At 42.3% G+C, this 23,080-nt stretch overlaps 1 protein-coding gene across 1 annotated transcript in view; it reads left to right on the forward strand.

Annotated features, from left to right (window-relative positions):
- Window positions 1-23,080, forward strand: part of Aoah (acyloxyacyl hydrolase) — a 193,287-nt gene that overhangs the window by 23,558 nt on the left and 146,649 nt on the right. Inside the window, exons 2-3 of the mRNA XM_051168326.1 lie at window positions 406-501; window positions 16,362-16,428. Coding sequence (XP_051024283.1) covers window positions 406-501; window positions 16,362-16,428 — 163 coding nt within the window. The remainder of the gene's footprint in view (window positions 1-405; window positions 502-16,361; window positions 16,429-23,080) is intronic.

The raw sequence follows: 23,080 nt of genomic DNA on the forward strand, positions 1-23,080 counted from the left end.
CTAGGTCTTCTGGGAAATTTCCACTACTGTTCCAAAATTAGAAATCTGACTCTAAGTCACAGGCCCGGATTTCGAGAGATAGGAAGGATCCACTGATAATAAAGACACCTACTGCTGAGGAGCAAGTACAGAACTGAGAAGCTAGTGCCTTTGTGTTATGTGCAACTTTCCTCTCCCTACCTCCTTTAAACAACATTCCTTTCTCTTAGTTTCTCTGGAGAATAAGCCAGATGAACTACTTCCCCCAAGGCTAGTAGGTTTAGGTGTGCGACAGACATTTAAGGACTAAAGGAAAGGAAGTTTTGTGCCATGCTCGGTGTCCGGAAACACCCAACTTTTCCACGTTCCTTCCCTAGCCCCTCCGGCCCCGGGTGGCCTGCTGACGTGCTCTTCTGCTTCCCACAGGGTGTGTGGTGGTGATATCTGTGATTGAGCAGCTGGCTGAAGTTCACAACTCTTCGGTCCAAGTGGCTATGGAGAGACTCTGCAGCTACCTTCCTGGTAAGTCTGCAAGGGCCCGGGGCTCTGTGTCTGCTTGTCTCCTCCTTGAGTCACCAAGATGTAGTTCGCTCCCTGTGGAGTCTTACAGAGCAAAATTTGGCTGTGTGTTCCATGGGTTTATATTCTCATTGTATTTATAGAATATAAATGAAATAAATGTCCTCTCAAGGTAGTTTCTGTCTGACATACTCTCTCATGGAAGACATCACTGTGTCCATGTAGGGAGAAAATGGTGAATGGTTATTATTAGCGTGCTACAATAATAATGATTTTCCCACCCAATAATAATCATCTTAGATATTAAGAAGTCAAAATAGTGAACAATTATGTTTACTTGTACACACATTCACAGATGCACATAGTTCTACTAATACAGACATTAGGCTGGGAGGATTCCTCACCTTGAAACCGCAGTAGGGAGATATCCAGGACACCCCATTCATTTCTCCTGAATCTCGGTTCACTTTCTCACTCACCCTGCAAACCAAGGAACCGATAAGTGCTTTTGGAAAGCTGTGTGTTTGTTTTTCAGACTCAGCAGAAGGAAAATATTTACTCTATTTTCTGTATACACAATAGTTGTGTATTGGAGAATCAATTTTTTTCTCATAGTAGTAACTAATTCATTAAGAAGGCTGACACTCTTTTTTTCTCTGTGAAGTATAACATCGAGACTAACAATGATTATATCTTTGATTTCTTTAGTATCACCCCCCCCGTCAATAGCAAAAAAATATCATTTCCCAAGAATTGTATTGTTCATAATATCCATTTACATAGTAAAACATTTGGAACTCAAAAAGAAAGACCTGGAGAGAATAGCATATACACACCTGCTTATAACGTCCCAGATGGATCATTGTTAAGATCTCCGTGTATTTATTTCAAGTCTTTAGTAAAATTAAATCATGGCAGATAAACTTGAAACACCTTCTGGCTTTGTCTGCCCCAGTTTTATTTTCCACCAACTCCCTAGAAGGAGAAATGAACTTCGTGAGTATCGGGTTTTGCAGGATTTAATATTTACACATTCACTCGTATGAATCTGTGAGTAAACTACAGTTATTTTGATACCAATTTTTAAAGCCATTTTCTGAACAACAACAACAACAAAGCAGATGTAGAGACCATGTAAGGTGAGTATGTAGTTTTCTGTTTCTGAAAGGTAAGCTCCTTGTGTAAATAGTTGGAAAGGACAGATAATCAGCCTCTGCAGAGGTCCCACCCACATGTTCCGTACAGTCATGGCCCCTCTACCTACCTGCAAAGAAAAACATCTAAACTTTGTAGTAATTGTTTCTCCATTTTAAAAAAAGATTTATTTATTTTATTCTGTATACAGACTTTGTTATAGATGGTTGTGAGCCAACATGTGGTTGCTGGGAATTGAACTCATGACCTTTGGAAGAGCAGTCAGTGGTCTTAACCTCTGAGCTATCTCTCCAGCTTCATTCTTTTTTAAACAGTTTTAGCATGGCTATCTTCTTGCCCTCGTTTTACACTTCTGATGTGTCCCTCGGGTCTATTCCAATCTACAACTTAGCCTTTCATCTTTTCCTTTGTCATAAAATTTAGCTGTGAAAATTTGTCCCGTAATGTTTTCCACAGCCTGGGATTTACTGACTTGGTGAAAACCTACAGTGTAATTGACCATTCTTGCCCTCAGTGCTACAGTTTCTCAATATTGGGACCTAGGTCCAGAGGCTGGGACACGGCAGCTTGATTCCTTTGGCCAAAATGATACATGATATTCTCTCCCCCCAATTCCCTCAGTCCCCTCTACTTTCCTTTCTCTGATATTATAGTTGATGATGCTTCATGGACCTTATTGAATGGTATATCACTGGAACATTTCTTTTTTTCCTGTTTTTTTTTTTAATTGAAAAATAAAATCATTCCTATTACATCTTAATTGCTATCCCACCCCGTGCTTTCTCCCATTCCTCCCTCCCTACCGCTTTCACCCCATTCCTCTTCCCTATGACTGTGACTAAGGGGGACCTCCTCCCCCTGAATATGATGTTAGGGTATCAAGTCTCTTCTTGGTAGTCTGCTATCCTCCCTCTGAGTGCCTTCGGGCCTCCCCATCAAGGGGACATGACCAAATATGGGGCACCAGAGTTCATGTGAAAGTCATCACTGGAACATTTCAACTGATCATTTTTTTCATTAATTAATATATTTCCTTTACATCCAGTCAAAGCTCCCCCTCTGTCCTCCCCTCCCAGTTCTTCCCTCTCCCCTACACTCCCCCCACATGCCCCTTCCCGTTTTCCTCAGAGAAGGAGATACCGCCCATGGATATCTCCTGCCTCGGCATTTCTTAATTGAAGTATATTTGACCCATTCGCTCATCTCTTATTTAAATATTTTCCTATAGTACCTAGTTCAATTTTTAAAAATCAGGACAAATTAGTCTTTTTCTTTATTCAAGAGTTTTCAAGTGAGTGCATTCGTTTTCTATTATCATCCCAAAGTAATCCTTTTCTTTAAAATGCTACCAAGTCATGATTAAAGCATACCAGAGATATTCCAGCCAATTGTGACCGTCACCCTATTGAAGTCAAATAACCCCTCCTTGGACCAGAAGGTCAGAACCTCCTCTTCAATTTCACCGTGAGCTCAACTAACCTCACAGGGCTTCCTCAGTAACTGGAATAGCCAGGTATTCCAGCCATGGCTTGTACATTCCTGAGGCTTGAAATAAGTCATTTTTCTTGGGAATCTGGGTTTTGTTGTCATTTGGTAGGTTGTTGTTGTTGTTGTTGTTGTTGTTGTTGTTGTTTTGTGACAGGTCCTATATTAAAACTAAAGCCTGGGTGCTTGGGAATCTTAATTATCCTGCGCGGTCAATCTTTCTAAGCCTTCTCTGTGGCCAGGGATAGAAAGCACATGCCTATCCGTACATGCCCCCACATACATATATACACTAAAACTCCTGGTATACAATTTATTTCCATGAAACTCTTAATTACAAAAGAGCCTAGCGTGTGGCTGGAGGGGTGGCCCGGCAGTCAGAGCACTTGCTGCTCTTGCAGTCCTCCCAGGCTTGGTTCTCAGCCTGTACCGGGCAGGTCATAACTGTCTGTAACTCCAGTTCCCCGGGCACCAGGCACACACATGGTACATACACATGGCAAAACACTCATACACAAAAAGGAAAATAAATATGTCGGTGTAGTTTTGTTTTTCTTTTTTCTTCTTGCAAGCCACCTCGTATGTTTGCCAAGCATTTCAATGAATAGTTTTCTATGATCTGGCTAGTTATCTAAGCAGAAAATGTTTCTATGTTCATTACTGAATATTCATGTTCTCAAGCATGCTGTAGTTTCAAGTATGTTTTTAACTAATTGAAGAAAGGACTTTTTATTTCTTCTATTTCCTTGGTTTGGGTTTCTTCAGGGATTTTCTCTTATCCATATGTTGACTCTTCATTGCCTGTCTAATACTTTACCTCCCTCTTGAATCCCCTTCTGTCTCTCTCTTTGTGGGCGTGCTGAATGCTAGGGTGGAACCCAGGATGCCATATACACTAGCCAAGTGCTCTCACTGAGCTGTAGCCACTATTTTCTTCATGTCTCCTCGTTAAATTCCTCCCTCCGTTCATCCCTGATTTCTCTGAAGACATTGTCCATTCTTTCTGTTTGTTCTGTGTTCATTCCAGTTTAAACTTCATTTCTTTTATAATTTCTATTCTTCCCTGATTTCTTTTATCCCACACTAGAATTTTCCTAAGTTGGATTTCTTCTTTTCTTTCATGTCTAGTATTATTTTATTAACAACTTCTCTCATTTTGATACAATTTTCCTCTGTTCTTTTGGCATGATTTCCAGCATGCTTTTACTATCTGTAGAATGTTATTTCTTATTATAATAGCTTTGTATGGGAGTTGACCTAGATACATTTCTGTTGCTTAATTTTCTTGTGAAATTAGTCTTCAAAAACTCATAGAAAGAGGTGGCACAGGAGGGTGTTTCTGAATGCTCAGAGCGCCGTCTTTGTTACTTTTGTGCAGCAGAAGGAATAGAGAGAGGGAGATGAAATTGTGTACACAAACATTCATTAAAAATCATTTCCAAGTATTCTTTTTTCCCATAAAGCTAAACAAGCACAAAATCCTAAGTCTCAGTGGACACTGCCTGTTAGCTACGCTCCAGAGAATGATCTCTGGCTAGGTCACACTGCCCTTTCAAGGCCTGAGAAGATCAATGTTTTCAAATTGTGAAACATGTTTCTGATGTCCACTTCCACCCTAGCTCTTACCTATGATCTGATTGAAAAGAAAATAAATAAAAGAATAAAAGAAAAAGGAACACGGTTGGTCCTAGGTAGGGTGGAGGAGAAAGCTTATTCTAGATAGGAGGGAGAGCACAGCCAAAGGCAGGGGCATCTGGGACAGACAGTCCGGAGTGCGCATGACCAGACTGAGCTGAGCCATGTGGGGACAGGGGGCAGGAAAGGGAGAAAGGAGAGCAGCGGAAGTGGTCACAGAAGCCAGGAGGCCCAAAGGCACAAACAGGGTGAATTACCAAAACTGTTAGACTATGTAGGGAAGAGCAGCCCAGGCCCCTGGACTGGAGAGTTCAGGTTAGGAGGTAGGTTATGGCAGCCAGGACGGCCCTGTAACAGGTAGGGACTGGGGGATGCTGCGAAGGTCTGAAAACCAGGTCCTCTTTGATATATTAAATAGGCACGTCAGCCATTTGTCCCAGGTTTGAAACCTAACATGATTCTCATTAGTAAACACCAGAATAATCTCATAATCATCAATTGGTTAATGGTTAATGGAATCATTGTGGCCAGCAGGCAACAGAATCTCACACTCTGAGTGTCATACGAGGACTTCATTTCTCTGTTCATCCATTCAGAAATCTATCTCCATTAAATATGATAGTTAATGACTTGAGTAGTCTTAGAAAGAGGAAAGCAGCACGCACACCCTGGAATACACAGCCACGGAGCTAGCAACACGGCTAATTGGTCTCTCTGTGTTTCAAGGCACTCATTAACAGTTAGTGTTTAACAATACCTGCTCTGCCTGAGGTAGCTAGGGCGACAAATAAAATGTCCTCAGCATATTGAAATGTATATTACAAATAACATTGGCTTTCAGAATCTTTAGAAAGGCCTTTAGGAAAGGAAAAGTCTTTAGCGTCAGCTGATCTGTTGACTACTCCTATGGCCTTGCCTCTCTCACCCTTGGTGTTCCTGCTTACAGAGGCAGGGTAAAGCCACTCACCAGCTTAGATGAGTCTGATGAGGGAAAAAAAAAAACCCTTCTTTCCCCTTTACAGTGGCTATATTTTCTATTATCCATGTGCTATTCCAAGCCTCCATCCTCTTGATCTGTAGAAATATTCTTGCACCTGCCAGCTCACAAGAATGATCCAATAGCAAGGGTTCTGCTTTAGACCTGTTTTCAGAGCTGGGACTGTTGCTCAATGAGAGAAAAATTTGCCTAGCATGCATGAGGTCCTGGGTTTGGGCCTAGTAAACACACACGCACGCACGCACGCCTCACAGTACTTGCCTAAAGCGTCCTCCGCTATCTGGTGATACCAAAAACAAAACAATACAGGCTATAATAAGCAGAAGTGTATTTGTCTTAGAGTCCTGGAGGCCTACAGTCCAAGTGGATGAGCTGAGTGCCATGTTTCCTGCTGCATCATCCTGTAAAAGGAATCCATTCGCAGGGGCAATAACCTCTTATTAGGCCCCAGATCCCAACCCTGTGGCACGAGGACTAACTTCCTGACACAGGAACTTCAAGGACACATTAGAACCATAGCTGATTCCTATCAAAACTCCTGGGCCTGTCACCACTCGGGCCGCAGTGGCAGTTGGGCTGCGATCTAATTGCAGTTTCCTGGGTATATCTCTCTCTTTCCCAGAGGTGTTCTGTGTCCCTGCGCCTTATTTTCCCATGCTGAGCTTACACTTTAGCTCTGGGATCGCCCTCACTTTGCCCACATCCACCAGCGCTCCAGCAGCCTCGTGATTTAGTGTCACAGAATCCAGCTGAAGAAAGAGATTGCAGCGGGGCCTGCTCCCAACGAGGACCCTGCAGCCCTTCGCTTTGAGTGGAGCAAAGCAATCACGGAAACACGCTCACGATGATTCTCATCAAACCAAAGGAAGATGGATTTTCTCTGCCTCTCAGCCGGTAATGCAAGTTAATCAAAGAACACACTAATGTCATTTTTAAAATTGCTCTGCTCCAGGCGGAGCGACTGCAGCATTAGCATTACTTTAAACATTTCCAAGATGCCTCCATCCTCACTTAATTACAAACTTCTCTTTAAAAATTCGTTAAACCGTATGATGAGGCAGCGAAAACAACCTAATGCCATGGTCCCATTTTCATTTATTTGTTTAATTATTAATTCTTTTTCTTTCCTTTCTTTTTCTTCAGACAGGGGTTCTCTGTTTAGCCTTAGCTGTTTTGGAGCTTGCTATGTAGGACAGGCTGACCTGAAATCATAGAGTTCCATCTGCCTCTGAGCAGTAAAATTAAAGGGTGTGCCGCAATGCCTGGCACAGCCATATTGTCAGAAAAGAAGGCAAAGTCCCTGGAACGAAAGACACTTACCCCAGGCCAAGGTCAGTGAGCTGCTGCTAGAATCCAAGTCTCTTGAGTCCAGTGACGTCAGAATGTCTTGACCCTCTCTCCACAGTAGTAACCCTCAAAAGGAGCAGCATAGCGGGGAGGAACATGGGTTTTGACCACTGTATTGAGATAAAATTGACAGTATTCCAAGTCATTGATTAGAGGTGTAATCACAGTGGCTTTCCATGTGTTCAGAGTTGTAGTCCACCACCATGGTTTCGGAACATTTTCTTTATAGTAATGTCTTGGTTGTTGTTCTGTTGCTGTGACGAGGCACTGTGACCACGGCAAAGCTCGTGAAGGATGGCATTTAACTGGGGCCTTACTTACAGTTTCAGAGGTTTAGTTCAGCAGACAGGGATGGCACTACAGCAGGAACTGTTAAGTTTTACATCCTGTTCTGCAGGCAGGAGGGGGGTGTGTGTGTGTGTGTGTGTGTGTGTGTGTGTGTGTGTGTGTGAGAGAGAGAGAGAGAGAGAGAGAGAGAGAGACAGACAGACAGACAGACAGACAGACAGACAGACAGACAGACAAAGGAGACGGGGCCTGTCAATGAGATTTTGAGACCTCAAAGCCCACCTCCAGGGACACACTTTCTGCACAGAGCCACGCTACTCCAGCATGACCACGCCCTCCTAGTCCTTCTAACCCTTATCAAACAGTTGGCTCCCTGGTGACTAAGCACTCAGCTCTATAAGCCTATGGGCCATTTATATCCAAACCACCACAACTATAAACTCCACACTCCTTAGCTACCATGCTCCAGCACCTAGCCTCCCTGACACTTCAAATTGACTGACCCATCCACGTCCTGTCTTTCATGTTAATCTATTACAGATATTTTATATAAACTAAATATTTTATATAAACTAAATGATACGACGGTGTTTGCTCTTTTGTGATTGACGTCTTTTGCCTAGCACAGAGGTTTCACTTTGCATAACTTTAAACATGCTTTTAGTATTAAATTCATGTCACATGCATCAGAGCTTCATTATTTTTTATAGCCGAATTTTCCAGTGAATGCACATCAGTATTTTGGTTATCAGCCTGTTAGTTCATGAGCAGTTGAGGGACTGGAATAAACAATGTCACCATCAGTGTTTGAACCTGTATTCTGGTGCCATGTAGAATTTCGAATTACTATCAACATCTTTCTTTCTTTCTCTTTCTTTCTTTCTTTCTTTTTGTTTTTGTTTTTGTCTTTGTTTGTTTTTTGTTTTTCAAGACAAGATCTCTCTGTGTTAGCCTTGCCTGTCCTGGACTTGTTTTGTAGACCAGGCTGGCGTGAACTCACAGAAATCCACCTGCCTCTGCCTCCCGAGTGCTGGAATTAAAGGCGTGTGCCACCACGCCTATTTGAGTCTTCTTTTTAAAATATATTTTATTAATTTATTCTTGTTACATCTCAATGGTTATCCCATCCCTTGTATCCTCCCATTCCTCCCTCCCTCCCATTTTCTCCTTATGCCCCTCCCCTATGACTGTTCCTGAGGGGGACCTCCTCCCCCTGTATATGCTCATAGGGTATCAAGTCTCTTCTTGGTAGCCTGCTATCCTTCCTCTGAGTGCTGTCAGGCCTTCTTTAACTTCTTTTAGTAATATCATTTCAAAGAATATATCTGCATGTTTTTAAGAAAGCATCTCGCACTGTAGCCCAGGCAGCCTGGAACTCACTATGTAGCTCACATTGGGCTTCAGAACTGTGGTGCTCCTTCCTTCGTGTGCTGGAGTTAGAGGTGTGGGCTCCACACCGGACTGCTTGGTTTTATTTTGTTTTATTGTCAAATTCCTTTATTTTGTCCAATTTATTTCTAAGTATTTAATTCTTTTTGATGCTATCATAAACAAAATAGTTTTCTTAATTTCATTCTTATTTGCTCATTTCTGCTTCATAGAAAAACAATTAATTTTGCATTATTGATTTTTTATCATGCAATGTCAATAAATTCATTCATTCATTCTCATAGTTTATTAATGAGTTCCTTAGGGTTGGCTACCTTTATGTTCATATCATCTGTGTAAAGGCTTCTTTTGTTCATTCTAATTTGAATTCCTTGCATGTCTTTTAGTTAACTCATTATTCTGGCTGCTATTGCCACTGTAATGCTGAAAACAAATAGTGATGCAGACATTCTCCTTTTTCTTATCTTATGGGAAAAGTGTCCTGGCTTTTGTCATTAGATGTCATGTAAGTCTGGGAGTGCTGTGAATAGCCTTTATCGAATTGAAGACTTTTCCTTTAATAACTCGTTAGGGTTCGGTGGGCTTCTCTTGCAGGGTGTGGCGGTATCAAGCATGGGAATAGTTCCCCATCAATATCTTCTTTGTCTATTAGATGATCATCTGAGTCCTGTTCTTTATTGATGTGGTGTGATACGACAGATGAGTCCAAATGTTACACCTTGGGACAAATCTCACTTGGTCAAAGTACAACTCTTTTACCCATTGCTGTGTTTGATTTGTATCGTTTTGCTGAGGATCTTTGGGGTTATATTTATAAGAGATGTGGGGGATATAGTTTTTGAAGAGATGATGTATTTTAATACTAGTCTCACAGAATAAGTTAAGAAATATTCTCTGTTCGTCGGCTAGGTCTTGGTAGGGGTTCGAAGCTTACTGCCTATATTCTCCTTGGCTGGTGCCTTAGTTTGAGGAGGACCCCAGGATCCAGATCTGCCTGTCATAAAGTTCTTCTTGTAGGTTTCCAGGACCCTGTGGGTCCTACTATTTCCTCTTTCTTCCATGCTACTCTTGCCTAAAGTCTCAATCAGATGTCCTCTCCTCTGACCCACTTTCTTGGTAAGTAAAGATTTTCATGGTACATATCCCTTGGACTAGTGTTTTGATATAAGTGAGTATATACCGTTTGTCTCTTTTTGCTTCTGGGTGAACTCACTCATTATGATAATTTCTAGATCAATCCATTTGTCCACAAATTTTGGGAATTCCTTGTTTTTAATAGCTGAGTAGTATTCCATCGTGTAGGATATTCTCCACCGTTGAGTGGACAGTGAGATCTGACTCTCACACGAACTCTGATGCCCCTTTTCTGACCATGTCCCCTGGATGGGGAGACCTGGTGGCATTCAGAGGAAGGATAGCTAGTTACCAAGAAGAGACTTGATATTCTAAGAGCATATATAGGGGGAGGAGGTCTCCCTCAGTCACAGACATAGGGGAGGGGAGAAGGAGAGAAACGGGAGGGAGGGAAGAATGGGAGGAAACAGGGGAAGGGCTAACAATTGAGATGTAATATGAATAAATTAATAAAATTTAAAAAAATATTCTCAGAGCTGTGCTGAGTTGGGATGTACAGGTGGTCCTTCCTCATCCTTTGAGAGTTTCTTTGGAGAAGCTTTAGATGACTGTTTCAGTCTCTCTATGTGCTGTATGTCCACTTAGTCTCAAGTCCAATTTGGTTTCTTATGTCTTTCTGGGGATCTTTCTACTCTATCTATTTTTTGCTCTGCTGCTGCCATGTAATTCTTTGCTTCATTAAGCTCAGTGTCGATGTGGGATGTGGTTCTAACTGCTCTCTTCAAGAGAACAGCATGTTTGAAGTCTTATGCCTTGTTGTAAAATAAAAAACATGACTGGCATAATTATTTTAATAGAAGATTTTAACCTTATTTACCAAGAAAATGGAAATACTAGGGAGAGTTTCCCACTTTTATTCTGTTATTACCTCACCCTCCCCGCTAGGCCTAGGTCACCTAGTTTAAGATCTAATTTGGCAAAATAAAGTTTTATGTGAGGATTCAGTTTCTTCTAAGGACAGCAAGCCTGTCCGTAGATATCCTCAGATCCTAAGCTGAACCACTAGGGTTCCACTGTAGGCCCACAAGGTAGAGACATGGACTTAACATGTTACGTTGTGCACCAAACTCCACTGAGTTCTCAGAAGGCAGGATGAGGTTGTCTTATGGTCTCTAATGCTGCAATAAACCAATATGTGCAAGGGCTACATGGGAATAAAGGCTTGATGTGGCTTACAATTCCATGGCACAGTCGATCATTAAAGGAAGTCAGGACAGGAAGTCACAGCAGGAACCTGGAGTCAGGACCAGGACAGAAGCAATGGAGGACCACTGGCTTGCTCAGTCCGCTTTCTTACATACCCCAGGGACACCTACCCAGGCATGGCCCCACCCGCCATGATCTGAGCTCTTCTATGTCAATCATTAATCCAGTGAGTGTTCTATAGGGTTCAATAAAGGCAAATATGATGGAGGCATTTTCTCAGCCATGGGTCCTTCCTGTAAGATGATTCTAACATGGCAAGTTGACAAGAAACAACAACAAAAAAGCCAGCACAGAGGGTATCATGGGCTTGTGTATCTGCTGTCTGGGTTCTTAAACATTGATGTAGTTCAGCAGCACCTATAAAAGTGGGTCTTGTAGGCATAAGGTTACTCTGTAATTCCAGTGCTGATTTTTGTACACACTCCCATATCTGGCTGTAATCCTTGTTCTGATAATTTCCTGTCTCAACGTTGTATAAACACTGCTCTCCAGTTGCCCCCTGATAGGCCAATAAATCAGCTTACAGCCACCCACTGAGCAGGTGAAAGAATAGGGCTGGACTTCCTGCCAGCCAGGGGAGGAGGAAGAAGGGGATTCAGCCGTGGGAGAGGCCCAGGAGAGAAGCCAAATTATCTTACAGGGTTAAAGGAATAGAGTTAATAACTGCTCAGTCCTTGTTCTGTGAAGCTTGTTTGAATAAAATAATACAGTCTCAATTATTTGTGTGATATCTGGGTTATAAGAGAAACAGAGAAACAAACACAGTTTTGTTAAAAGTAAAATAATAACCATAGCAGAGTCTTCTTTTGCTCTATAGTAAAAAACTAATCAGCCAAGTTCAACTCATCCTTCAAATGAGCAGCAAAAAGAAGTACAAGCTGTGCTTCTTTTTAACTCTAAAAGATATCTTTTTAAAATTTTATTTAATTTTTTCATACAGTGCATTTTGATTTTCTTATTTCTCCTCCCCAAACCCCTCCCAGATCCTCCCTATCTTACCTACCCATGCAATTTCAAGTTCATTCTCAAAACAAAACAAAAACCAGGAAAAACCCTGCAACAATGAAAACTCAAAAAAGGATGATTAGGACACTTAAAACAAAAAGAAAATCAGTAAGATAAAAAAACTTTTTAAGTATACACACACACACACACACACACACACACACACACACACACACACTCAAGTCTGGTTTGTATTGGCCAGCTACTCCTGGGTACAAGTCTTTCCCAAGGGCTAAACTTCCAAGTGAAACTTCAGTGGAGTAAGCTGATACTTCCTTTCCCAACAGGCAGCAATTACAAATAGTTTCTTGCTTAGGGCTGGGACTTTGTTTTCCCTTGTCTTTGCTGTGATGCGTTCCAAGGTCTCTGACTCTCTACACATTGCCAGGTTGTGGCTATCTGTGATAATTATCCTCTACTGCAAGAAGCTTCTCTGATAAGTACTGACTGATGCTGTCTATGTACATAGCAGTACGCGACTAGTATTAATTTTCTTCTATGTTTATTGAGCAGAATAATAATATTGGTTTCCCCCTAGGCCCGTGTTCTATGTAGTGTCAGCTTCTTGGCCACTTTAGTAGCATCATATATGAGATTCAGCATATAGAATGTGCCTTACATCTGACCTAAAATTGGCTGGTTACTCCTATGACATATGTGCCACTATTGCACCAGTATATCTTGCAGGCAGGTCACTGTTGTAGGTCACAGGATTCTCAGCTGAGAAAAGTTATTTACTTTTCCTGCAACCAAGTAGTGGTTACGCTCCTAACTGGGGACCAGCTCAATTTCTCCATGTTTGATGACGTAAGTAAGTTGTGTCTTCGCCAATAGGGTCTTACCTTCAGATTTTGGAGGATAACTAGTAACCTTGAAAATAACCCATGATGTTTGAATAAGACATCTATGGGATCCCGTTAGCTAACAACCCAATAAAATATAACCCATCCCTGGTACTGAAAATTTTACTTGGTGGCAAAAGATAACTAGTTGTTCCCTCTACTATATGGTGACTCCATTTGTTTTCTTTTCAAATATGTATATTTTTAGGAGGCTTCTACAGTGTATGTTTCCATGCAGGTTTTCAAAAATAAGCTTTAGTGTTATGTTATTCCTTCCCTATATTTCCTGCTGTATCGTGCCCTCCCATCCTCGTTGTGTTTAATCTTCCTGTCTACTTTCCCCTTTGCCTGCTTGTAACACTCAACTCATTACCCCCTCCTTGGAAGATCCTCTCCTCCTCCTTCCTAGTCCCTTACCAGCTACCTAACATCTGTGGTTATTGAAATTGAAACACACATATCTAAAGTTAGAAGGCTGACATCCACATATAAAATAAAACATCCAATATTTGTCTTTTTTTGAGTTTAGGTTATGTCCCTCAAGATAATTGTTTCTAGCTCCATCATTTATCTGAAAAATTGATAATTTAGTTTTTCTTAATAACTGAATAATATATCATTGTACAAATGGGCCACATTTTCATTATCCATTCATCAGTTGATGAATATCTAGGGTATTTCGAATTTCTGGCTATTATGAGTAGAGCAGCAATGAATGTGGGTGAGCAAGTATTTCTGTTGCATGGTGCAGTCTTTTAGGTTTATTACCTAAGAATGGCATAGCTGGATCTTATATCATGTAGGCTCAATTTTATTAACAATTATTTTTCATTATGAACTTATTAACCGAGCATACCTCACTTATAACCTGACTAATCTAAACAAAAGGAAAAGGAGATTAAAGAACACAAGAACTGGGTATCAGTTCCTAGGAATGATTCTCCTGGCATAGTCAGCAGGATTTCTTCTGCTGGAACCTGGAGCAGCTGGAACCTGGAGCCTCAGCCAGAGCCTGGAGCCCTGAAGCCTTCCCTCTCTAGGAGCATCTCCAAGTGGAGCAATGAACAGCCAAAACTATCCCATGTCTCCAAAGGCCCTGCCTCCTGTCATTGGCTCACATTTATAGCACCTCTAGGAATTTGTTCAAGGATGTTTTTCATCTGGTAACAACCAATCTCCCCCACAAGATGGTTCAACTTCTAAGGGGATAAACATCACCTGCTCTCTCACAAGTCTGTTCCTCATCCCACACTTGAGATCTAAACAAAAACATGTTTATCTCTCATTCAGTGTCATATCAATTTTCAGCTTTTTAAATAACCGCCACATTGATTCCCATAATGGCAACAACCATTTGCACTCCCACTAACAACGAATAAATGTCGCCCTTTCCCTATATCCTCACCATCACTGATGGTCTCATTGATCTTGGTCTTTCTGACTGGGATAACATGAAATATCAAGTAGTTTTAATATGCATTTTCCTGGTGGCTAAAGATGTGGAACATCTTTTGTTTCTTGGCCATTTGTGTTTTATTTTTTGAGTACTCTGTTTAGTTCTATACCCCATTTTAAAAGTAGGTTGCTTTCTTGATATTCAGGACCTAAGAACTTTGTATTTTCTAGATCCTAATTCTTTATCAGATGAATAATTAGTAAAGATTTTCCCCATTCTGCAGGCTGCCATTTTGATCTAATCATAAAGTCCTTTGCTGTACAGAATTTTTTACTTCATGAGGTCCCATGTATTAATTGTTGGACATAATACTTGTGCTATCCATGTTTTGTTCAGAAAGTCCTTTCCTGTGACAATAAGTCCAAGTGTATTCCCTTCTCCTCTATCAAGTTTGGGGTATCTGGTCTTATGTTGAGGTCTTTGATCCATTTGGGGTTGACTTTTCTGCAAAGTGAAAGATATGTGTCTATTTGCATTTTGCACATGCAGCTATAATTCTTATCAGCATCATTTTTTGACAATGCCATTTTTTCCTCAACATGATTTTTTTTCTATTTGTGTGTGGAATTACATCTCAGTCTTCAATTCAACTCTATTGATCAATATTTCTGTTTTTATGCACTACCATGCTGTTTTTATTACTATAGCTCTATAGTATAACTTGGAATTGAGGGGGGTGATACCTCCAACAGTTTTTTTCTTATTCAGGACTGTTTTACCTATCCTATAGTTTTTTGTGTTTCCATATGAAGTTGAAGCTTTTTAAAAATATGATAGGCAGATTTGGGCCCAGGGGTCCCGCTCAAACTAAGGCACCAGCCAAGGACAATACAGGAGGTAAACTTTAAACCCCTTCCCAGATCTAGCCAATGGTCAGAATATTCTCCACAGTTGAGTGGAGAGTGTGATACGACTTTCTCACGTACTCTGGTGCCTCACATTTGACCATGTCCCCTGGAGGGGGAGACCTGGTGGCACTCAGAGGAAGGACAGCAGGTAGCCAAGAAGAGACTTGATACCCTATGAGAATATATAGGGGGACGTAATCCCCCTCAGGAACAGTCATAGGGGAGGGGAATAATGGGAAAATGGGGCGGGGGGGGGGGGGAGGAATGGGAGGATACAAGGGATGGGATAAACATTGAGATGTAACAAGAATAAATTAATAAAAAAAAAATTTTCTGTGAACTTGTTGGAATTGTGTTGGAATTTTTTATGAGGATTGTATTGAAGTCATAGATTGATTTTGGTAGGATGGCCATTTTCACAATATACCAAGCAAGGGAGATCTTTCCATCTTCTGGTGTATTTTTCAGTTTCTTTTTTTTAGTGTCTTTAAGTTTACACTTGCATGGCCAGTGTTATCTCAAGAGATTTCATTTTCTGAGACTGTTGCAAAAAGTAGTTTATCTGACCCTTTCTCAATATGTTTGTCATTCAACAAAAGAGATTCTAGCCAGCATTCTAATAATCCTTGCTGTAAATAAAAGAAAATGAAACCTATACCTTTATAACAAACTAATGATCTTCAAACATCTGCAGAAAAATGGTATTCCCATGGTCTTGTGTGGGAAAGGTTATTTTTTATAGGCAGGAGTGTTTTGCCTGCGTGCATGCGTATCACTTGTGTGCCTGGCGCTTAAGGAGTCCAGAAGTGGGCATCTGATCCCCTGGCTCTGGAGTTACAGCTGATTGTAAGTCACAATGTGGATTCTGGGAATTTAACTCAAGTCCTCTAGAGCCACTGCTTTGACCCCTAGAAGTGATCTTTTAATAGCCATGGCTACTTTAAAATTATTGAACCCTTAAAACTAGCACTCAATCCTTAGCTAACCATTGGGCCTTAGTTCTTTGTAGAGACAAACTCTTCTGTTCTAAGCTGTGATAGCAAAATGTATCCTATTCACCTTTTTATTTTTCTTAGAAAAGCTGTTCTTGAAAACCTCCTGCTATTTCTTGGTTGAGACATTTGGATCAGACATCATAAAACTGTGAGTATAGTGAACGCTTCTGACTCACTTGCTGGCACAGGGCAGAGGGCGCAGGGCACAGGGCAGAGGGCAGAGGGCAGCTTTCTGCCTACTGTACTTAATGAGAAGGTTTTGTCTTGCTTTCCTGTCACCACTAGCAGAGGGAGACTGACACCAGATTCTGATGCTGTCACTCCCTCTGATAGAGAGAGGCTCCTCTAGAAGTGTGATGTGGGAACCTGGCTTCATTTCTTCCCAAGCACTTTCCACATATTTACAACTCTATACTGTCCACTGACGCGTGATTGACTCTGACTCCAGTTCTCTGTGCTCCAGGGTCCCTGGCCTATTGCTATCTAGCCCCCTCTGTGTCATCACCATCTGTTTCCTTGTTTTCTTTCTCACTCTTGTTTTTCTCTGCTTTGACCACTCTTTGTGGCACTGGATAGAAGCAGTCACATTCATGGTTATCACACTCTCTCGACAATGGTCCATAGTACCCAACTTGAGATCACAATCTTCACGCTAGAAAGCCAGGTGCAGTCACTGGTCCAGGCCATCTGCCCCCAGGAAACCAAGTACATGGCCATATTAACAGTAAAATGTAGAAAGGGAGGTTTGTCCAGTTCATCTTCTGCTCTGAAGTGAGAAGAAACTTAAAATAGAGGGCCAATGATATGAATGTCTACGCTGGCCACAGTTGGCCCAGCCATTGACCCATCACTATTTGGGTGTCAGTCTCATTCTGTGCAGCATTCTAACAAGTGCTGAGAACTGTGGCATCTCTTTTCCAGGAAACAAGGGTCTCCTCTCACTACAGCCAAGCTACCAGTCTTTTCCTCCTCCCAGAATCGGATTCCTGGGGAAATTCCCATCACTGGGACGCATCTTTTTAGTAGTCTACTGGTCATATTGAAGGACACAAGTGTTCCTTTAAAGTAGCTTCATTTCGGCCGGTTTACATCCATATATAGTTTTCTTATGTTTGTGACTTAGTTATTTACTCACTTTGAATTATATAGCGTGCACCAAAAACCACGCCCCGTTGATGACCAACTGAGTCTAAACTTACAGATTCTTTTATCTTGCCCACTTCCATGAACATCATCCCAGATTCTGTATTCATCCTTTGCTCAATGCACTTTTACGGTGTGTGTGTGTGTGTGTGTGTGTGTGTGTGTGTGTGTGTGTGTGTGTGGTGTGTATCTACATGCCAGGAAGATGGCTTAGCCGATAAAGATAGTTACCACATAAGCCAGAATACCCAAATTCCTGGGACCCACGTAAAGGTTGAAGGAGAGAACTGATCCCATAAACTTGTCTTTTGACCTCCATACCTGTGCCATGGCACAAACCCCTCATCACGCACACATAGATAATAATAATGACCATATGTATACATATATGACATAATATGTATTACGTATAATCTTTAAAATACATATTTTAGTTCTTTACATGGTTTCACATTTTATATACCATCTCATATACTCATAAACTCACCTTGTCATATAGCACAGTCACTCGAACTGTGTGATATTGGGCATGTCCTCTCCCAGTAATGGCCATGCAGGTTGTTTTCTGGATCCTTCCTTGTATGTAGGAGTCTCCTGAATATTCCTATAATGAATGTGTCATTAGCCTGAGGGTTGGATGCATAATGGAGATGCTAGAAAGACAGCGACGCCCTCTACAATAGCGTAGCCTAGAGCCAGAGAAATTTAAAACTACACAGACCTGGGGGATAAGCGGTGCTGCTTGTGTGCCTGTCTATATTGATGCTGAGCTTATCTGTTACCCGAAGTGGTTTGTTCTGGACTCTGACTATAAGTGTGGCAGGGACCCTATCTTTTACACAGTGCTCCAATTATTCTCATGGCCTATGAATTAAAGTCAGGCCTGTGGGCTTGCTAGCTGTCCTTAAATTTCAAATTTTACCAATTTCCAGGGGGAAAAAATAGTGTTATTTGCATTCAAACCTAACTGTGATATCCTCTTACATAACATTTTCCCAGACACACGCTTTCTTCTCAGAGTCTGGCCTCATACGCAAGATTCTCCATGAACTGGCCCTGACATCCTAACAGCCCTTCAAACTCATCATCCATTGCTACCTCACAGCGCACCACACGCCACAGTGGCTTGTTCACACCACGGGTGGGTTTTGCCTAAAGACTTTTATAGTTTGTTTCCTGTGTTTCATACATCTAAATCCTATCCCAGACACATCACCCTACTATTTAGGACCCTAGCTCCCAGTCAGTTCTTCTAGAAGTTTCCCTGATCCTCTGCAAGCGAATATGGACATTCACTTCTACCACAAATAAGCAAATACACACACACACACACACATACACACACACACACATACACTCACACACACTCACAGATACACAAACAGCATGCTGTGCCAACTGCTAGAACAGCACCTCGGACATGTGCTTGTAATTTAATTACCACTCTACTGTCCCTGCTAAGTTGACAGCTTTCAAAATCCTAGGGCTACATTTCACTCTATGTGTATTTCAAGATATTCAGCAAAATCTGGACTGTCTGTCAAAGGAAGGGTGGAAATGGGGTGGGGGGAGGGAAGGAAGCAAAGATGGATAGGCGATTTTACAGAAAGACAGACAAAACGAATGGTTCTGTCCACCACTTGTTTGCCCACAAAAGCCTTAGCACCCTGTCAGTGCCAGCACCCTGCTCTCACTAGCACTGTGTCAGCACTAGCACCTGTCAGCTCCAGGGTCCTATCCATGCGAGCGGTGCTGTCAGTGCCAGCGAGCTGTCAGCAGCAGCATCCTGTCAGTGCCAGTGCCCTGTCAGCTCCATGCCGACAGGGATCTCTCCTTACAGGCATCCTCATCTTGCACCTTCTTTTAAACTGTCAGAAAGAGCTTTGAGTTGATTCAGTCCCTGAAAAATGACAACCCCATGATTTAATTTTACCTGAATAGCTGCCTTCCAATATTAAATGCATTCCCTGACCTGGAGGGCATTCTTCCTATTATCTCATATGAGTCAGTTCTTAATAATTCATGGACTAATTATGGAGCAATTACATTTTCTATCCACAGAAATAGCCAATAGGATTCTGTAAAGAAAGAAGGAACCCATGAAATAAGACATTTCCTCCAAAACTTGCCACTTGGTGTCTTGATCTATTTGAAATTTTATTTTAAAAGAGAAAACCTGATACTGGAAAAATTTTAAAACAATATCACTTTCCCCCACATGGATCTGGAGGCTTGGACTACAACATCAAGGCACCAGCAGGTTAGATGTCTGATACGGTCCGCTCTTGGCTTCACAGATACTGCTTTTTAGTGAGTTTTTTTTGGGGAGGGGAGGGTGTAAATTCTTGAGATAAAATGAGCAAAGCAGTTCCTTGGGCCTCCTCTCTAACAGGGACTGATGCCATTTAGAAGATGAGCCCCAAAGTGTCCTACTTCTCAGGATGCTTCATGAAGATCAGATTTAACATGGAAGTGTTGGAGGAGCAAGTGTGAGGCCGTGGGATGCAAGAAGAGGCTATCTAGGTAGAAATCCGTCATAGGCAGGATCCAGGTGCAACGTCCCCTATCTGGTCCTGACCTCCACTTTCACAACGCTGCTTCAGAAACTGTGGGCCATCTTAGTCTCATCCTGCTTCCTGGTACTTACTGTTGCATCCCTGTAAATCACAAATCCCTTTATCCCAGGTCCGGTAATCCTCAGAGACCAGGAAAGCACAATGTCTTAGTAAGAAGACTAAAAACCAGAAATTATAATAACTATGGTATAGCTTAAACATAATGCCTTTTGTTGACATAAAAAATACAAAGCATTTTAACTATGTTCTTCACAAAGTGATTACAGAGTTGATTAGATTCAAACCAGGTGTAGTGGCTCACACATGTATTCTAGCTCCTACAGGGTAAGGAAAGCTCCTTCTGTGAGTTCAGGGCTAGCCTGGTCTACATATCAAGTTCCAGGTCAACTAGGATTACACAATGAGAAAAAGGAAAAAAAAAACCCACAATATTTCCCAGATAGGGAGAGGCCATGATCATGAAGACAATTTTCCCAGAGTGCCATTCACCAACTGTAATGTGGATGTGCTCAGCCCTGAGGTTTCCTCAAATGTGAGAAAGCCAATTGCATAATTTGTGAAAGTGGAGCGATGTGTTTACCATGTCCCTGTTATAAAAACAAACAAACAATTTTTTAAAACACACACACAAAAAAATCAAAGATTCACAATAAAGACTCATAAAGACCCTGGCAGGCCAGCCCATGGTAGCCTGAAGAAAGACATCTAAGCATCCAGCCCAATCATGCTGTTTAGGCTATCTGAAGAAATATACCCAAGCACCTGCCACAGAAGAAAGACGCTCAAGAGCCTGCTGCAGGCATCACTATGATGAATGAATGTGTGATGGAGAGATGGGAAAACAGAGTATGTGGTAGAGAGATGTGAGCTCATATGCTATGAAGAAAGGTGGAACTGGAGACTTGAGGTAGTGAGGAACAGCCAGCTATGAGGAGACCATGGTAAAGTGCTGGCCCTGCCTGCCACCAAGGACTGTCTTTGGATCTGTGATCCTGCTGCAGCTGGGGTCTGTGTCAATGTCTGTGGCCCAAGTTACCACCAAAAGCCAAGTGGATGTCAATGGTCTGGGCTGCCACCAGAGACTATAAGGGTAGCTGAGGGCCATGCTGCCTATGGGGGACACACTGATGTGAGTGGCCTGTGTCACCTAAGGGTATGGGGACATCTGGGCCCTTGCTGATACTGGGGGCCATGTCTGGGTCTGTGGTCCTATGGCAGCTGGGGTCTATGCTCATGTCCAAGGTCAGTGTTACCACCAAAGGCCACGCAGGTGTCCTTGGTCTGGAGTGCTCCCTGAGGCACTGTACTGAGATGGCCCTACCCTTCACCTGGGCAGCACAGTAGAGATAACCCAATGGCAGGATATGCATGAACCAGCCCCAGAGTCTGAGCTCAAGACAGCTGGCCCCACCCCTAGACTGCTATGGGGTGGCTTGGATGAGAGAGAAATGCCTCCCTGAGTCCCTCACCACCTGTGGCAGGCAAGAGAGCTGTCCCTGAGACTATGAGAGCAGGAGAGGTCTCCTTGTCCCTCACTGGCTGCAAACTTGGAAGAGCAGCCCCTGCACCTCCCCTGGGCAGTGCAGTAAAGCTGACCTTGGTCGCAGAGGTGCAGGTAAACCAACCACAAGGGATGGCCTCGGGAGAACTGATCCTGTCCCTTGTCTGCTGGGGGCGGGTAGCATGGGCAAGGGAGAGATACTGTCCCTCCCTCACCCCTCACTGCCTGCAGCAGGTGGAGAGCTGGCCCAGAGATCATGAAAGCGGGAGAGCAGGCCCTGCCCTTTACTTGGGCACCACAGTATAGCTGGCCAGCTATGGCATTGGATGAGCTAGCTGGAACAGTGCTAAAAAGCTCAACCTGGTAGTAGGGGTACAAGAGAGCTGGTAGGCTAACCAACTCAGCTACTGCCTAGGTCCAGATCCAGAAAATAAGCTGGCCAACAGCAAGATCCAACCCATTTATGATCTGCTAAAGCATGTGAAAGGGCCAGTCCTGAAGATCCAAAGTTGCAGGACCTTCATGACCCAGGGCAACAACAAGATGTCCAAGAGGAGTCCTGGTGAGGATCCAGTATTGGCAGTGTAGCAGAAGCCAGAGGCCTTGGACCGGACCAATGACTCATTACAATGAACCGTTGCAAGTAAAGATATGTGGACAAAAGGGTATATCGTGTGACACATTATGACACACTATAGCTTCCATGCCAAGATTTAAAAAAACACATTATTATTCTATCTTCTTTTTGTTTCCTTTTGGGGGGAGGTTGTAAGTATAGAGGGCAGATACAGAGGGATGGGGAAATGAGTGAGACTGGAATGCATGATGTCAAGGTCACAAAGAATCAATAAACATTAAAAAAAAAAAAAAAAAGAAAGAAAGAAAGAAAGGAAGAAAAGGTGAAGCTGAATCTTCCAAATGAGGATTTGATGCTAATTACTGCTTGCTGTCTCTGTGCCCCAAGACTGCTATGTAATGTTGCCTAAGGAACTTCCTGTCTGACCAATAAAGGGCCATCATACCTGGGCAGGGCAAATAGGATAGGCGTGGCTAAGTTTCCAAGGCTTGGGAAGACAGAGCGAATTTTGGGAAGGAGAGGAGACTGGAGAAAGGGAGGAAGGAGAAGGTCACACTGTAAGTTAGAAAAAGGAAGAAGCACATGGCCGGCATGGATGGAGGATTTGGCTCAGATGAAGAACACTAGCAAGTATTTGGGATTATAGATGGGAGGTAGCTTGATAGAAACTGTTAGAACCAGATGGCATGGGATTGGGGCAGGTCTCCCATACCTGCCCAAATACGGGATTGTAGTTTAGGGGATTAATATCCACCCTGCTCCAAGTTAAGTAAGGCTATTTTAAAATATAACAGGTGTGTGTGTCTTCATTGACTGCGAGCAGGTTAGAAAATACCGCCGTAATAATAATTATATGCCTAATAATAAACATTATTAAGCCATATTGATAAAATAGGCGCTACAGAGGTAGGATCCTTCCTCAGCCCTATTTTCCCCCACTAGTGGGCTCAGGTAAGGTCTCTTTTAGACATCATACTTTACCTCTGGATCTTACATTATTTCT

This window comes from Acomys russatus, chromosome 3 (assembly GCF_903995435.1).
Source record: "Acomys russatus chromosome 3, mAcoRus1.1, whole genome shotgun sequence".
NCBI classification, from domain to species: domain Eukaryota; kingdom Metazoa; phylum Chordata; class Mammalia; order Rodentia; family Muridae; genus Acomys; species Acomys russatus.